Source organism: Vidua chalybeata, chromosome 4, assembly GCF_026979565.1.
Source record: "Vidua chalybeata isolate OUT-0048 chromosome 4, bVidCha1 merged haplotype, whole genome shotgun sequence".
In the NCBI taxonomy this organism is placed as follows: Eukaryota; Metazoa; Chordata; class Aves; order Passeriformes; family Viduidae; genus Vidua; species Vidua chalybeata.
The window spans coordinates 3,114,992-3,132,982 of NC_071533.1; the positions used below are offsets into that span (position 1 = coordinate 3,114,992).

Consider the following 17,991-nt stretch of genomic DNA (forward strand, 5'->3'; position numbering starts at 1 on the left):
GCCCACAGACAGTGGCTTTCCAGGGCTTTGAGGCAGGATGCTCATTCCCATCCTGTGCTCCCTCCTGACAGCACACCTGAGCGAGGTGGAATCAGAGAGCTGGCAAAGGAGCACAAGTAATGACAGTGCTGTGCAGCACAAATCCTACTGCTCTGCCTCTACCTCAGCCCTAACACGCACCTTCCCAGCGGTCTGTACTTCAAACCCGCCTCACTGTACTAGGAAAAACTGCCTTTCATTTACAGTTCATGGCCCTTCCTCCATGTGGAAGGGATTTTCCTATCCTTTGTCTGTGCAATATCACTCTTTGGATGGGAACCAATCCTGGAAAACTTAAGTCTGAAAAGAGCTTTTTAAAATGTTCTGATTTCTGAGCAAAGGTAACCACAAGACTCTTGCAAATTGAAGCTGCGTCGGTCCTGGCCCACTGCCCATCCTAATACACAATTTATCCAAAAATGTAACTTGAGGAGGCCGAACAGTTGCAATTCCTTCCATCGTGCCCACTGCTCGTTTATTGTGACAGCAGAGGGATGTGGCCCAGTGCCATATGTCCCTGCAACTCTGGTCTAAAGCCTCCCATTCCCTGTGAAATACAGCTGACATTTCCATCCACAGTAGCCTATTTGCAAAGTATTCATTTGCTCCTTACTTTATGGGAAGCTACTAAAAGACTGCCATTTTATGACCCATTAAAAAAGATGAAAAAAATTAAATACAATTGTGAAAGACATTTGCTGGAAGTAATAAATAATTTACCTCCAATTTTCACGCACTGAAAATTAAACTGGCAACTGTGCAAAAAGTTACTAAAATTTCAGTGACAAAGGTACTTCAGAATCAAATGCCTGCACTAAAATAGCAAAAATGCTGTACATAGGAGGAAGGCAAAAAATAAGTCTGTGTATTTAAAGGGCACTTTCCCTTCCAACACTGCCTTCATGAAATAAATGGATACCTTTATAATACAGGCTCCATTTGACCAACTTCATTCTGATGTCTTTGGCCACTGCTTGCTGGGGTGCAATTAACATTTACCCCTCCATTCTCCCTGACCCAAGCAGAGAGGACTCGTTCCCTGGGCTCTGTTAACAAACACTCCTGGACCACAAAGATGACTCTGCATCCAGGGACTCCTCCCTGCCCCAGGAGGAGGCAACACACAGAGGAAGGGATTTCCAGCCCAGGCTTCTGGGTGTGGTGCTCTTTGCAGACCGACAGCTCCAGCTGCACAAGGACAGGGACAGCTCTCCTGGAGCAGGGTTCCCACCCTGCCTGTCCTGTTTGGTGCAGTGCCACTATGCCACAGGCCAGCTCTGCCCAGGGAGCACCGGGACCATTCACTCAGTGGGAACTGTGCTAGGGACAGGACATGACCTGCCGTTAGGAGAAGTGGTCATGTCTGGAAAACACCAGAGGTGTTTTCCTCCCATCAGCCACACAGGCATAAAAAGGAGCACTGAGTATTTTCCTGAGGATAGTGAGACTCGCTCATCCTCAAATTCATTATGGTGTTTGGGGATTCTGGTAAAGAATTAGTACAAACTCTTCCCCCTGCCCTTCTTGGTGTAGCTTCGCACTGATAGAAATTCAGATGATGATTCTTTAGGGCTCCTTCTTGTTACCCCAGAACCCTCTAGCTTTTCCAGCCACATGTCCAATAAGCTGTCTGTCTGGGCTTGACTTTCCACGGTATGGGACACAAACTTTCAGTGCTGGGAACTCCTAGGGAATGTGAGAGAACTGGAAGCCAGCGAGGAACTCGTTCTGATCTTGTGGAACCATGGGAACCTGCAGTAGCAGGGTATGAAACATCATTATTCTGTTAAAGTAGACTATTAATTCAGCTCGGGATCCTATGGCCACTGCATGAAGTGCAGCACTTAGTTCTGCTCACGCAGTCCTCGCTAATGCTCTGGGAACACTGTGTGCCCTAGGAGGGATATGAAGGACTGCGCCAGAAATTACTACTGATCTTAACACCACATCCATATGGCTGAGGGGCCTGTTAGCCTGTACAATTCATTGAGGATGTTTCCATCTGTGAATAGGTCCCATTATACCCTAATTGTGTCAGACTAAATGTATTTCTAAAATATTTGCAGAAGTTAATATTTATGACAGACATTAAGCCTAATCCAACCCTATTTCTGGCTTCCCCCACCTGAGTTGATTTCTCTGGCTGTTTTGGAGGGGGGAGGTTGTCCCATGTGAGCACCAGACACATGGGAACCATGTCCCATGGGAGCACTAGACACTGGGAACCATACTGTCTTTTATTTTTGTTGGAACAAAATGTTGTGGAGGGAAATAAAAGACAATGCCTACATTAAATGCTTCACCTCAGTGAGTTTACAACAGGAAGAACTGGTGCAGGTGGGAGCAGTTCTGACCCCCTTGGCTCCCTGCCCAGGGCTGCAGGGGAAGCCCAGCTGTTTGCAATGAGGGGTAATGCCAATATCCTATCCAGGTCTGGACTGGCCATGGGCACAGCAGCAAGGGGGGGAGGGGGGTGGGTGGGTATTGCCTTCACCTGGGCACAGGGGCTCTGCAACGTGAAAACAACAATGAACAGGTGAAAACAACCTGACCTAGAGCTTCCTGCTGAGCAGCAGGAAGTCAAAAGGGAGAAGTACAGGTGAGTTCCTTTTTGCCTAGTGCTGAGAATGGCTGCATCTCCTGCATCAGAGAGCTGCTGGCAAGGCTGGAAGAGGCCTGAGCAGCTGAGAGAGCCCAGAGTTCATCCTGGGGGCTGGGACCTCCTGCAGCAGCACCAGGCAGCGTGCTCTCCCTGTTTGGTGCATCTCAAAGGACAGCTGGCTTCTGAGAGGTGACTGAACTCTTTGTGCTTTTGCTTTTTCACAGTAGTGACCAGTGTTATGTGGAATGGGAAATATTTTAGTCAACATGCTGCTCCTAAGTTGCCAATCTTATCAAAGCCTCCTTTTAATTGGTCCCCTTGTCTCTGAACAGTGTTTTTCCAAGTGATATGTAGACACCATCTAGGTTTCAGGCTGAGGATGAGGCTTGGAAAATTGGTTCTTTAACCCGCACTTGCATGCTGACACCAGCTGCCAAGCTCTCGAGTGGCTCAGCACTCAGCACAAGCACTGCCCCTTACGTTAGTGAGTAATTCAGCTCTGTGGTCAAATGACACCCCTGTCTGCATTGCCACAAAGGCTGTGCTAAGGCTACTTAGTGAACAGCACCATAGAAAGAGCTCAGTGTCACTTCTTAGTTAGAAAGAGTTCAAAAATGCTCAACACAGCCACAGCATCTTAATCCTTTCTTGAGTGACCCTGAAAGACATGTGAGACTGAGCTGCAGCTTGCAAACCCTCTGTCTGCCTTTGCTGACAACAGCTTTTCTAGATTTTTACCTTTCTCAGCAGAAGAAGTAAAAGTGACAAAACAAAAATAACAGTAGTAAAGGTAGCCATAGCAAGCAACAGCTCTCCTCCCTCTGGTTTTCAGCCACTCACTTCCATGTTATCAGAAAACTCACTTAAGTTCCACACACCTTTCTCAGCACTCGTTCAGACAGGTAAAGGGATATTTTGCACAATTCCATGGCCCTGACCAAGTTCTGGGCTTGTCTGACTAAACAGTGTGTGTACCTGTGTGCACTGGAAATCACAGGGATTTGTGTTCTTCAGTGTTTGTGGGCAGCTTCTGTGGGCAGCCTCTGGGCGGGTTGTCAGGGTCATCTTTTAAATGTGAGTTTGGACTTTGTGATAAGACAGACTGTCTCAGGTTATTGCTGTTGTCTCTTTGTCCATCTGGTAGAACATGGTGAGACAAAGTGAGGTGTAACCTGCAGGTGTGACTGAGGTACCAAGTAACCCAGCGTTGCAGAGGGGTGTCGGGTGAGCACCCAGCGAGTTCCAGAGTTAGATGAGTTGTGAGGGCAGTGGGACTGCTGGATGACTCCAGCTGTGAGAGGTGTGGCTGGGCTGTGCTGGGGTGTTCTGCCAACAGTGGGCCAGTAAGGTATGACACTGGCTGCTAGGTCAGGTGTAATTACGAGCTCCTCGCCTGCTTGCTTTTGAGGCTTGCACTGTCAGAGGGAAGTACAACCGTGCCATGCTAATATGAGGCACTGACACTTGGTGAGGGAATGTCAGTGTGTCAGCCCGAGCACTCGAGTGCTTCTTCTGAGAGCACTAATGGTGCCGGATCGGCTCGCATGCTATTCAGATATTTATTTTGTGTTTGCTTGAAGAATCAGGCCAATGTTTTTGAAAGCACATTTAACTATACCATATGCCTACTTAAATCATCCCTATCAAACAAGTTGTGGGTTGCTGCTCTGGTTCATTCTGTTCTGTTTTCCCTCCCTTCCCAATGTGTTTATGTGTATTTATCCAATTTGCTCTGTTCCTCGTGCCAAATGGCAGGTCTGAGATCCCAGCCAGGCAGGGGCAGCTGTGCTATTGTTGGTGTCTGACAAAACAGAGGTCATGGGCTGGGCCTGCAGCTCTAGCTCTAATGACAGCTTGTGTGGGACATTATGGGGCAGTTTACAGTGTAACCAGGGTTCACGTGCCCTCAGAACTAGTAATAAACCTTTACTTGCCCCTTGGTAACTTAGAACTTAAGTCTCACTTTTAATTCCTGTGCAAATTAGCCTCTTGCAAAATATTCTGCTGTTTGTTTACTTCATTGCCATAACTCCTCCTTCTGTCTGGAAAACACCCAACTTTAAACAGCCCCACCAGAAAAAGCCAAGACCTGAAAAACCAGGCAACAGCCTAGGTGGAAGAAAGGGTCTCTCCTGCATGGAACTGATCCTAGCTGTTCTCACTTCTAAGATTGATGAGAGTTATGAGCTCTGCCAACCTAGGAAGCAACTGCCCATAGAAAGGAGTAGGCTTTTGTCCTCCACGGAAGGACTCTTCCCTCCCTGGAAGGTTGTTCCAAGTCCAGCCCAGCAGTTCCAGGCAGTGATACAGCAAGGCGTGAACATTCCCAATGCCCGCTGTTCAGCAAGAGATCAATCTGCAGGGCTAGGGAATGCTGAACTCTCTGCTCCTTGGGTGGCCTGACACTTTATCCCCTTTTCCTGCCCAGAAGGCAGGAGTCTCTAAGCTATTGAAAAGGGTGTTCCTTGGAGCTGCACACCAGCTCTGAGGCACCAGAGTGGGCTGCAGTGGCTGGGCAGCTGAGGAGAGGAGGCACAAGTCCCTGGAGCCACTCAGGGAGCACGCAGCTGCCGCGAGGCTGCCTGGCTCTGGCTGCGGCACTGCTGTGCTGCTCGGCGTGGAAAAGGGAGTGCTGGGGAAACAGCACATCTGTCACCCACACACAGCCACAACCTCCACTCAGGGCAGCACCAGATGTGTTTATTCCAAGCATGCACTAACTAGCTACTTAATGGCTTAGAATTATTAGCCACAAGTTAATTAGGCAAACACAGTCACCATCAGTCACCTTACAAAGCATCACTTCTTCAACACTGCTTTTACTTCCTAAGTGCCTTTATCAAGAGCAAGAAACAGAAGGGGAAAACTACAAATTCCATAAAGGAGCTGCAGCAAGAAATAAGTGTGTGAAAGGGGATCATGGGGTCCTAATGAATGCTGGAGTGCACAGGTAATGCCTTAGCTGAGCACCTATCCATGCTGCCAGGGGAGCACAGGGGAGGAAGCAGCAAGACTTAAGAGGCTGCAACTGATGGGGAAGAAAAGGGAAGTAACAGTGGAAAAAAATATTCCTTGGTATAATTACATCAAATTTGCAAAGACTGGCTTCCCTGCTGCTGCATGTACTGGGGATGTGCCTGGGGGTGCAAGCGCTTGCTTGGCATCCTGCCTGCATGATGAATTTGGGACCACCACTATCCCAAGGGAACGGGCTCTGGTTCCCCAAGATAGGAGGCATTAAAAGCAGTTGGTCAGTTCCTGGCTCCCAGGTCACAGGCAGCAGTGAATGGAGTCAGGGCAGAAGAGGACCTATCTCTGGGTAGTGGGAGCAGTCAGGATCCCTGGTTAGGAGCCTGCCATGACAACCACTCTGTAGAGCACCTTCCAGCTGCTCTCCAAAGGGACAGCTGTCTAGAAACCCAGTGAGGTAATCTGAAGGATGGAGCACACAATCCGTTCATCTTCTCTGTGTCTGTTTGCTTTCATGTGTCCACGCTCTTCCCCTTTAATCTGGTGCTGGTATTAATAAAAATGACAAGGTTCAAGGTACCCCTGTTCCACTGTCATGGAAACATGTTGCACCTAGAAATCGTAGAGCTGAATGTGAGGCATGTGATGGGTAACAGATTACCTCCTGCACTGCTGTGTGCTTTGTGCCAAGTGAGCTGTCCCAGACTCCATCAGCTCCTTGGAAACTGCAGGTAACCAAGAATTTGGCACTACAGTAGTCATTTTCCTTCCTACCACCCAGAAAATAATTCCTATTGAATCTTTGCTCTTTAAGTGCCACCAGCTGTTTGTGTTGGACAGGATGCAGGAAGCGATAAATGCAAGCTGAAGACAGCAGCATTTGAATAGAGGGCAAATAAGGTCACTAATAGCAGCAGTGTCAATTGTCCTGCAGAGGATCAGGAACGGGACATCATGCCATGATCAATATGATCAAGTGAAGCTGATTTATTAGAAAAACTAAGCTATATTTATAATGTGTTCCATTGCTCACGTGCCTCAAGCTAATACATGATTGGTTAAATCTTTCTGTGCACGCATTTTAAGCTTTTAGTTAATTCAGTTATTTTTTCTTCTTCATGAGTCTCGCTGTGGTTTTCTTGTCTGTCTTTACATCTTAAACTGTCCAGAGTTGAGCGTGTTCTTCTCCTTTTGTGTCCTTCAAGGGCATTGTGACCTTCTACTCAGTCTCAATGAAGACTGGGTTGTGCATATATCTGTTTTCCTGCAGAAATCCCTCAACACTGTCCCACCTTGGCATGCAAGCTGATTATCAAGTGGAGGTACCTCTGAGAGAAGTATCACTTACACTCAGGTTTAGGCTAAGATTTTTCTTTTTTGGCTCTGTTATTCCTTAAGCTTCTGAGCCCAAGGAGAAGGATGCTACATTCTTCTGTCATACCAAAACCTGAGTTCAAGTGCAGGATGGACAAAGATGGAAGCTGGCCAGCACTGCAGCTGCATGAAAAAATAGCCTTCTGTAGTTCCCTGAACTATTTTAAGAACAATGGCAATTCCTCAGCCTGTTGGTTCAGTTTGAATAAGCCACTGCCTGGCCTACATCTATCCTTTCCTGCCTGGTTTAGAGGAGAGTCTGCACAAGACAGGATGCTTGCAGTATGCACCATCAGATCCAAAGTGTTACTGTGATATTCTAATGAGAAATGAGAGTTCAAGTAGACTGAGAAGTAGTAATCACATAACTATTCAGTAGAAGCCTTTCAGCAAAACAGTGTTTTGTTTTGCTAATTTGAACTGTAGCTATTGTCATCCACTCACCTAATAAAAGCAAATTTTAAAGTGTTCAGGCAGTGCAAGAAATACCAGTTTTCCCACTAGTGTTTCCATGCAAGGCAGAGGGGTTTCACCAATGGCTCACCAGAGCAGAAGCCAGCTGGAGGTGAAGCCAAGCCTACAGACAGATTGTTCTGAATGCAGACTCACAGAACTTAGGGCAGAGGTGAGAGAACAGAAGTGAAGCTAGCAAGGAATGTAGACTTGTAAAATATCACTGTTTTTCCTGTACTAGTGTTCCGGGCTAGTGATCATGAGTAGTCTCTTGAAAGAGACAAGGGCTCTGATTGCCTTCGGAGGCACAGTAACTACAGAAAGATGTACAGTAATGGAGAGGTCACAGCCACCTCTGGTTTGGTTTGACTCTCTCAAGCTGTGGCAGGACAACAAATCCAAGTCTCAGCTAAAATATTCTGAGACCTTCAAAATGTGACTTTTAAATCAGAGTCCTGTTTAGTAACCAGCTTGATTGTGTTGTTACACCTGCCATCACAATGCATAGGTGATCTCTCAAAGCAATTCAACCTGGGTTAGCCTCCTCACCTTCCTGCCTGGTGTATGTGTACTTTCCCTTTCTGCTTTATTTCAAATTTGTAACGTGTTTTATAAGGCATGGGTTCCTTGTGTGCAAATCGTGAATAATTGTCAGCTGTTAGCAGATCAGGAGCCTTGTAAGTGGGCTGGGTTTGTAAGCAGACTATGGAATTTTGCACTTTAGAAGGAGCATGACAAGAAGGGATTTTAAATGGCACAGCAGCACAGTCATGTTGTCACCCAACCTAAGGATGATACATCCATCTGCTACAGGGTACTGTGGAAAAGCAGACTGGAAAAAATGTTTGGTTTAATCTACAGTTGGCACTTGGGAAGCTCCAGACTCAATGCAGCCAACAGCTGGGAAGGAAGCAGAAACACACCATGGCCAAATTCCAGGAGAGCAGGGGCTCACCAACCCAACATCCTGAGTATTTTGGCATTTTATCTATTTCACACAGCCTAGTATTGCTCTGCATGTGAAAACTGCTAATCCATCAGGCAACAAGAAGTGTCTGCAATTAGGAAAAGATACAATGAAACCTGTTACGCAAGTCTTGACTGTTCACCCAGAAACTAAACTGCAGGTTTAAAAGTCACACAGCAAGCTAACTCAGGCTGCTTGCATTCTCTCAAATCCACCCAAAAGAGCACTAGAAAATAACAGAGGGGTTGTTGCTACGTTAGTGACTAATATTAGCTCTACTACATGAGGAATTACTGGGAGATATCCAGCACTAGTCTAGGCTGTGCCAATGGGAAGTCAGGAGTTCAAGTACGTACATATCTTTCATAGCTGTCAGTCTTCTGCACAGTAAACTGCTCAGCTCTGGGCCAAAGCTCCAACTCCTTCAATAGCATGACAGGGAGCTGTGTTTCACATGGTAACTTGGGAAAATGTGTTTTCCTGTGAACCTGTAGAACTCTAACTGTATTGTCCTGAGGTGCATTATCCACACTGCAGTTCCAGGGTGGCAGCTGTCTGGTTCAGTACCACTCCAGAGTGTAAGGAAAAATGCAGCATGTGCAACTAACTTCCACAGCTTTAACCTACACAAACGTGTCATGCACTTCACGTGCCTTTGGCAGGACTGGCTGTTTACGTACTCTGGGACAAACTGTGTGTGGTAAAGCCTTTACAGCATCAGCTTTTGGGGAGCTTCACACTGGGATTGTATATAATGTATGGTTCACAATGAGAGTGTATGTAATTTGCTACTGTTCTTCTGTTGTACAGTAACTGCACTGAAATACCTGGCCTGGAGAGGAGGGGTTTAAAGCCATTGTTCTGATGACAAAATCAGTTCCCTTACAACTGTGGTGGTGCTGACTGGTTTTAGCTAAGCCAGAAGCTGCAGAGCTGCTGCGCTGTGGGATGCACAGGCCGCTCAGCAGGCACAGGGGTCTGATACCCTGCTGCACGTGGCACAAGATGCATTTGTCACACAGCTGTGTGAAAAGCAACATCAGGAAACACATCAGTATTGAATCCCTCACCCCTCCCTCTGCTCGGCATGTAACTCTGCTCTGTGCCTGTTCTCCCTGCCAGCCATGACGCAGCTCGGGAGGCAGACCCTCTGGGGTCAAGCAGGGAACGTCTTTCCTCTACAGCTTTCCAGCTTCCCTCCCCCAGCCTGCTGTTTAACGCACAAACCAGATGTGCTTTTGGAGCTTTGCTATCCATCTGACAGCACCACTGAGGCGGCCGATTGTTGCTCAAGTCAGAAATCTAACTACAGACCAGTCATCTATACAACATCCTTACCTCTTCAGCTCCTCAAGTGCCACAGATAAAGGCCAGTGCAGAACTGCTGTGCTTCTCATTGGATTAGCATTAGCCTCATGCCTAGTAAGTCTCTGGGAATAACTACTTGACAAACAGGGAGGAAGCCAACAGCCAAAGCCTTGGCCTTGGCCCTCCCACAAAACTCAGATCTGATGTGCAGTTTTCTGACTTCAGATTAGCTTAGGGTCTTCAGAAATCTGCACAATGAAGTCCAAGTGACCATAAGGCCCTGAGGCACCTTTGAGTTCGAGAGAAGGAGGGAAGGATTAGTTCTCCAAGGGCCAGAAGTAATGTGCAGCCCTGGCCGGTGACACTGAGAATAAGGCCAGAGCTGCAGTTTAGCCCGAGTGCTGGAGCTGTTAACTCATTGGATCAGGATGTGTGGAGCAGGGGAAAATGTCCTGACACCTAATTTTAATAATAGCTTGTAAGTGTCAGTGGTAATGTCATCTCTTTAACAGTGGGCCTGAAGATGATCTGGACGAGAGCATATTATGCCCTGTTAAAACAGCTAATCTGCATAGAACTTATGACAAGCCAGATCTTTTCAGTATTGCATAAACTGGCTGAATATTCATTTTTAAGGCACTGTCCAAATGGGTTTGGTCACAGATGACTACTCAAAGTTGACTCCAAAGCTGGCATATACACCAGGGAAATAACACAAGAATGGGGGAAAAATGCAACAACAAACCACCCCCTGTAAAAGCAACAAAATATTGCCTTCAGCCAAACCCTTCCTAGTTAACATTGGCTATAATGATGCTAAATTCCAACAAAACATGGGCTGGCATTTGGTTCAGTACTTACTGGCCACTTTTGTACAGGATCGGTGCAGGGCAGAGCAAAAATTCAGATTCTACTGTTTTAGGCCTTTCATCTGAAAAACAAAAATCACATGAGCTTACTATGCTGTGCAGCTTAGGTGAGGAGCTGCCATGTGAACGTGCTGTGAGGTCCCTCTGTTCCCATCTGCTGGTCTGTCCCAGCTGGAACTGGCAGCAAGACAGGCCCAAGGTACGGAACACAGAGCTGGCTGTAAATGCCAGGTGAGCCCACATTGCAGTGCTTATTTGAGCTACTCAAGTCACCTTATGCTCTTCCAGAGCGAACACTTCCTAGAATCAACACTGTCTTTCTGGAGAATGAGAACACTATTAGTAGTTTCCTGGTAGTTGGAAGATGAAGGTTTGTTTCTAGTTGGCTCCATCCCTGTGTGCTGCATTACAGGACTGTTTTATTAGCTGTGACTCGAGTAGTTTTTTTTCTCCAGTGTTTCTTTTGTTTTTGAGTCGGTGTGATTTGCAAACCTCTTACACTTACAAAGCACCTATCTATAGAGCACACAAAACACTTATTTGCAGAGCCTTGTGTCCAGTACAGCATTTCTGTTGTGCAGGTGTGAGGAGGGGAGGACGGAGCTTTTTTGCCTCACATGTCTGGTAAACTGGGGAAAATTCAGCTCCTGTGTGCAGAACCATCAGCCTGAAATTCCCCACAGCAGGACTCGTGATTTCTGTGCAAAGACTATTTCCTGACTGTGGGGTGAGAGCAGATAAGTGTTCTGCCAGATCAACTTGGAGATGACTCTGTCCTGCATTTCAGGAACAGGCAGAGAGACAAGCAGTTCAGGGGCAACTGAAGGAGGAGCTGTTGGCATAAATGAGCTTTTCATATGTGCTATAATCTGCACTGACTGCTTGGCCTAGATTTGGGGCTAGTTGTGAGGTGGGGAAGAGGGATTAGCACATTGCCATATGTTTTTGTCTTAATGGTATGTTTCATAGATTATTTTTCTATCCCACAGCTCCATTTGGCAGGTTTCCTTTCTAGCATTTGGTAATGGTTCTTTATAAATGCAGAACGAGCAAGATGCCAAACGCATCCTTTAAAAGCAGGGGAACTAACACAGTAAGGGTGTGCTCAGAGGCTGGTCCCAAAGAGAGCACCCACCGAGGGGAACTCCAACACCAGCAGATCCTCGCCTGAGTGCTCTCTGTTTGTGCCCTCACATACTGAGGGTTCTGCAGAGGGATTGCCAGTCCTCTGCAGAGGAGACTGCAGTGACACGGAGATGGGTGTCCTTCTCTCGGGACCATCTCCTTCCTCCTGCTACTGCTCCAGGCGCCCTCGTTGTCTTCCTGTTCATCCTGGCTCCACTGGCCCCCTTTAGGCTTCCTCTGAAGCAGGCAGTCAGAATCCAGCACAGAGCTGTAATGAATGACCTCACGTACTGGGGGAAGGACCACTTGAAATGTCCCTGCTTTCTTCCTGTACTACTCCCCAGCCGTTCGCTGCTGTCCATTGCTGAAGACATGGACCAGGGGGATGTAGAAGGCCCTGGCAAGACCCCATAGAGCAGATTGTGTTTTTATAATCAATACATCACTGTGCCATTCCCCTACCCTCATGTGCTTCAGCACACCCCTTTCTGAAGCCAAGAAAAAACAAGCAGCCCAGAGCTGTAGTTGGCAATTCTCACATCAGATGGTATCAAGTGTTTGTGGGCAATGGGAAGCAGAGGTGACAATTGTAATGGAAACTGAAGGGAAATTTATACAGGCGGAATTGACTTACACAGGCTGCCTGCATCCAGAACTACTGGCTTACCCTGTTACTCTGCCAAATTATTGTAGGTATTTAATAGGCAGGAGAAACTGGCAGCCCATTCCAGTATATATAATATCCAGGGTAAGGAAGAAACTGCACTGGAAACACAAATTCAATTGTGTAGGAATTTAGGACAGGCTAATACAGAAATCAGACAGTAGGCAGGGAAAAAAAAATCAGTTGTAGTTTTTCCTTCAAGTTCTTTTTTGGTTGTTTTCCAGTCTGGCTGGCTTCTAAGGAATTCTGTTTAGAGCTAGAAGTTAGATGTACTTATTCTAGCTATCCACTTGAGTTTCTGGATAGAAAAAGCTAACTCACGTATAAGCTAGAAGGAAGTGCCAGTACAAGGTGTCATGGTCACCCTCTGAAACAGAATTGTTTTGTGCTATGGCTGCAGTAAGCCCTGATGCTGGGCAGACGGAGATCATGGACCATGAGAAAATACACCACTGTTCTGACCTGGCCTTTTTCTGTGCTGTTGCAGGAAGAGGACTGACGTGCCCCTGAAACCCACAGCACACCTGGCACACCACCCAGGACCAGCAGAGACCTTGCGAAAAACAAGGTAAGTGCTTCTGGGAATTGCAATGAGATGTCTTGGCCAGGATTATCGTGCAGAAAGGGACCTCAGTCAGTACACTGCAGCCACGGGTTTGTTCATCAGCAAACATCTGCTTGCTCAAACGTCAGGAGCCAAACAGTTCTCACCATGCTAATACCCACAGCAAGGGGGTTGCCAACACCGCTCACAACTAAAGGCACCTGGTAGCAAACTGAAACCACTGAGCAGAGTGTGAAACAACTTTCTTCCCTTTACTAATCCTCAGAGCTTTCCTGTTCTCCTCCTCTTTGATATTTTTCTCTTTGAGTTTTCATGAGCTGAGGTAACTACAGGACTACACAGGCAGATGATGGCAAACGTCCACACTTACGGATTGTCGTTCCATTCACTTGATAGGTACAAATCACGCTGTCGGTTCTCCCACCGAGGGTTAAGCCGCTTCCTCTGAGAACAACTTGAAACTCCTCTGGAGGGAAAAGCAAACACACAAAATCACTAAACCTCAGTGCGTGCAGTTAGTTACACTTAGACCATGGCAATTTCATTTAGTCTGCAATAAACAAAGCGCAACATAGTAATATCTCCTTTTTTCCTGAACCCTTGTACTGAATTCTCCTTATAAATTGGCAAAGTCAAAATTTGTTCCCAAATCTTTATTGTGACAGCCCTCTGAAAAAGGAAGTGGATTCAGGCTATCAGCAGGATCTGGGGCTCAGCTGCACAGTAAGACACAGTTTCTCAGTGAATAAGAAATGAGAAATAGGGGACTCAGAACAAGAAGACTCCCCAAACCCAGATCAGACTCACTTGAAGTGCCAGATGAAAAAAACACTTTCCCTTAGTACTACTTATCTGCAAGTTGCCTAAGAGCCAGGCTATCTGTGAGCTGTGCAGAGGAGGACTGAAAAGAGTTTCTTTTCACTCTGAAAAGGGCCACTGACTTCATCCAGAGCATCCACATTTTCACAAAAATATCCAAGTAATGTTTTGCAACTACCTTATTTTGATTATCTCCAACTATGCATGGATTATGAAGCTTAGAAAGAAGACAAGGCCTTAAAATTCTGTGCAACTCTTCTATTTCATTAATATATTTTTCTTGCTGCCCAAAAATGCAGTCACATGCTTTGTTCTTACACTCCACAGATTTTGGGGCAGATTTGAGACAAGTGCAGAGTAGACTCAGGGGAAAGGGGCAGGTAAATGCTCTCCAACTTCCACGTGCATTACCCAAGCTATGGAAGCAGGCCCTGGTGGTCAGCTCCTCTGAGGAGAACAAGAAGTCACCAGAGAAATCTCATGCTTCTCTAACCTCTTGAAGACTTGAGTTAGAGATGCTTTATTCTAGAGACATGCAGTTTTCCTTTGGATAAAACAGGGGGAAACCACAATCCTATAATAATTGAATAGTATATTAAAATTATAAAACCTTACCTCCTACACAGACACTGGATGGCTCCAAATATAAAATCTCAGTGCACGATTGTTTCAAGACCTATTGCAAAGGAGGAAATAGTCACAAATATGTTTCATAGCACTATTTCAATGAGCAATCTTATTTTAAAACGAATGCTTTCCCCTAGATCACACATACAGCTACAGGTTTGGCTTGCTGAGTCTGACTTTGTAGGACATTGCCTTAAGCATGTGCAGCTCCTGCACACCTGCACAGTGAAGTCTAGGAGTTATTAAGGCTTCGATTAGTTTGTTCAGCTCCGGACAGCCTTTAAAATATAGTGATCTCCAGATCCCTAGATTTTCCATGAACCCCAATCCTAATGTTTAAGCCAAAAATTAATCACAAGGAGCCTGACCCAAAACCTAATCCAGTCTAAAGCAGTCTTCCAACAATGAAGCCTGGTCAAGCCAAGTGCACGTTATTGCGAGTGCTGGCACCTTGCCCTGCGTGGAGAGACACAGTCACAGCAGTGTTCCTGACTGCACTGCCTGCCATTGGACTGGGATCTCACTTCAGCTCTCCCTGTTCGAAGTGGTATTTTTAGCAGGCATTCGTAAACATTCCATGGCATCAGTTCAGGTCCCTGCAATCACGTGCATAGCAGAGAGTCCTGTTACTGTCCCCTCTCTATCTCCATTTGCCAGGTCTGTGCCTGCTGCTGAGCTGCCCTGACTTCCTAGGACTGTCCCTCTGTCCTGCTCTTAACTCTTGCCTTCCTCTCAGTAGGACTCCTTACACTCTGTGATGTTTCCCAGCGGTTCGTGTTGCTATGCATCCAGGCCCAGCAGAAACAATCATGTAGGCACTGTTCTGACAAGAAGCATGCTAAGCTCCAAGAAAGAGAGCATCTTGCTTCACTGAACACTTCCTGTATTGCCTCTCTCCCTACAAACTGTTGTGCACAAATTAATTTTTCAGTGCTTTAAAACCCATGTTAAATATTAAGTGGTATTTTAAAAAATGGAGACGTTGCAGGCGCGTGCATTTGGATGAGACACAGCAACAGAGATCTTAGGAAAGAATGTAGCCTGGAGTTCAGTGCAAGCCAAGCAGTTCATATTAGCTGAGGATCTTGCTTCCAAAAAAGGGCTTTAGCCTTTTGATTCCTATTGCAGTGTGGAGAGAAGTTTCCCGTGGCTTGTTTGGGGGCTGGGGAATATTTTGTATAGCATTTTATTCCTTTGCTGCAAAAGCATGTTCAGTTGTTTTCACTGAAGAGTCAGATAAATAGCTCAAGTGAAGCTGAGACTACAGGCCAGTTTTATGTGAAGCAAAGATCCAGCAGGTGGCACAGAATTCAGTAATTTTTAGAGGGAGAACCTTCCAACCCTGTCCTGGCCCCATTTGCCCAGTGTCTGAGGGAGGGTCAATGGTATGACCTGGAGGTCAGGGAGAGGGGAAGACAGTATGGGACAGGACCTGACTTCCCTTGCAAAGCAGTAGTTCTCTAGGTTCATTACATCCCAGGGTGAATTTTCTAACACTTTGCTTCCAAATGCAATATAAATCAGGGAAAAACCTACCTGGATATATTTAACTATCTTTGGATTTAAGAACAAACTGGGAGGGGCAGACACAACAACCCCAACTGAGCTGAAATACGGTGTAGACAAAATGATCACAAATCATGAACAAAAGCAAATTTCAATACAGGGGTCAGGACACACTGATTTCCTGCATGGAATCCATTTTCATGCATGCTCTTGGCTAAAGCAGAAAATACCAGATGTTAATACTGCTCCTAGAAATAACTGCTTCAACAATAATTTTTCATAATTTTTATTACTCTCATCCTTTGCTTAGCTTAAGCAAGCTGTACTGTTTAGAGACCCTCTCTTTGCAAGGGTTGTGGCCTGAATCTACCATTTCCCCCCAAACAAAGCTTATATTGGGGTGAAAAAAACCTCTGAAACTACTAAAAGTTGGGTTTGTAAGTCTGTCAGGTTGTTTTCTATCCTTCAAAAAGCCTCTTGATAGTCCACACTTGGTGGGGGGGAAAGGATAATGGTAGAGAAATCTGCCTTGTCCCCAAAAGCCCCTCCCCTCAAGGATCAAGATTGTTTAAAAAGCAGACATCAAACCTTGTCAAGGGCTAACTGGATTCAGGTGGAGCCAATCAGAAGCACATAGATAAAGTTCTTTGCTTAACCTCTGCTTATGCTCTGGGTTCTCCTTAATGCTCCCTCTAAGCAACACTGAAACACTGTTCAGAACTGAGTTTTTCCCAGAGTTAATCAAAAGCCATCACATTTTCTGCAGGGTCCAAGCCCATGAGCTGTCCTGAGAACCAGCCCTGTGTATGGTTTGGCTCACAAGGATTCTGCCACCACCATGGGAAACTGAGAATATTTTCAATATAGCAATTGCCGCATGCCCTTTCACATGTGGGGGAAATGAACATATTTGCACATCTTAGTAGAAGGTACAGAAACTTGACACCTTTCACTGTTCCTACTCACTCTTTTCTACCTCTTTTAATCTTTTTTCCCTTTCCACGCAAGCCATTCCTTCCAGCCAGCACAGTGCATTCCAGCACTCCAATAGAAAGTTTTTTTCATCTGGGGAGAACTGATGTGAAGGCATCTTGCCCATTTTCATTATGATCCATGTGCATTATTTAATATACCTTCATGCCTCTGTCCTTTAGAATTTAAAACTAACTTTAAACTATCCTGATGTGAAAACCTGGGCTGCAAAGTCAGCAAGACCAAAACAAACTCCACAAAAATCTATACAATGCTCCCTCTTTTTCAGTTCAGGATAATGCAAGACACTGCAAATTCATTATTTAGAAACCCACTGCCTACAAGAAAAGTTGAAACAATAACTCTATAAGGCCATCCTTGGAGAAGATAGTTAAATACTCTGCTGACATAAAATAAATTCAAATAAGACAAATTGCCTTATTTTAACAGCATGCAAGGAGAGATTCTGAGAATTGATGTCATCCACTTTGTCTCCAGAGGTCCACACCAAATATAGGACTCTGCTCCCAGGCTCACAAAGGCTTTTCTCCCATTCCCTCCTCTCTCCCTCCTCCCAGCGCTGGCTTTACCAGAGAGAACCAATTCCCCACAAACCCAAGTGCAAAGTAGAGGAGAAACCTGTCAGCCCTTGTCCTGATGTCTTGCAGCTGCAGAAGTGGAGAGCTGTGGTAAGACCTAGAGGGTGTTCTTCACCTTCTGAGGCGACCTGTGCAGTGCGGGAATGGTGCTGGCTGGAACCAGAGTCTATCAAGGTAAAGTGACCACAGCTGTGAGCTCATTAACAAAGGTGTGGCTGCTGGGGCAAGAGAAGGCAGTGGAGCTCTTTTCTTAGGCAGGTCAGTCTCTTGGACTGTACAAAAATGAGACATGGAATCCATGCCCCAGACATCCACTTGTTCAACAGCAACCCAACTGACTGCTGAGGAAATGATTCTGTAGCTTCTCCATGTTCAGGACTTGTTATGTTGCTGCCACACTGCAGCAGCAGCAACCAAGCATCTTATGTTTTAAACCCTGGTATTATTTAGGGCCAGTTCTGAAAGCAGCCAGTACAAGAACCAGTGGCACGAATGCAGCTTGTGCTCCACACTGACTCTGCTGCCAGGCACT

General features: G+C 46.0%; 1 protein-coding gene across 2 annotated transcripts in view; it reads right to left on the minus strand.

Annotated features, from left to right (window-relative positions):
- The window catches only part of ANTXR2 (ANTXR cell adhesion molecule 2), a 77,810-nt gene that overhangs the window by 38,792 nt on the left and 21,027 nt on the right, over window positions 1–17,991 (minus strand). For both annotated transcript variants that reach the window (XM_053939923.1, XM_053939922.1), the window contains exons 8-10: window positions 14,371–14,431; window positions 13,307–13,402; window positions 10,575–10,644 (exon numbers count right to left, since the gene is read on the minus strand). In XM_053939923.1, coding sequence (XP_053795898.1) covers window positions 10,575–10,644; window positions 13,307–13,402; window positions 14,371–14,431 — 227 coding nt within the window. The remainder of the gene's footprint in view (window positions 1–10,574; window positions 10,645–13,306; window positions 13,403–14,370; window positions 14,432–17,991) is intronic.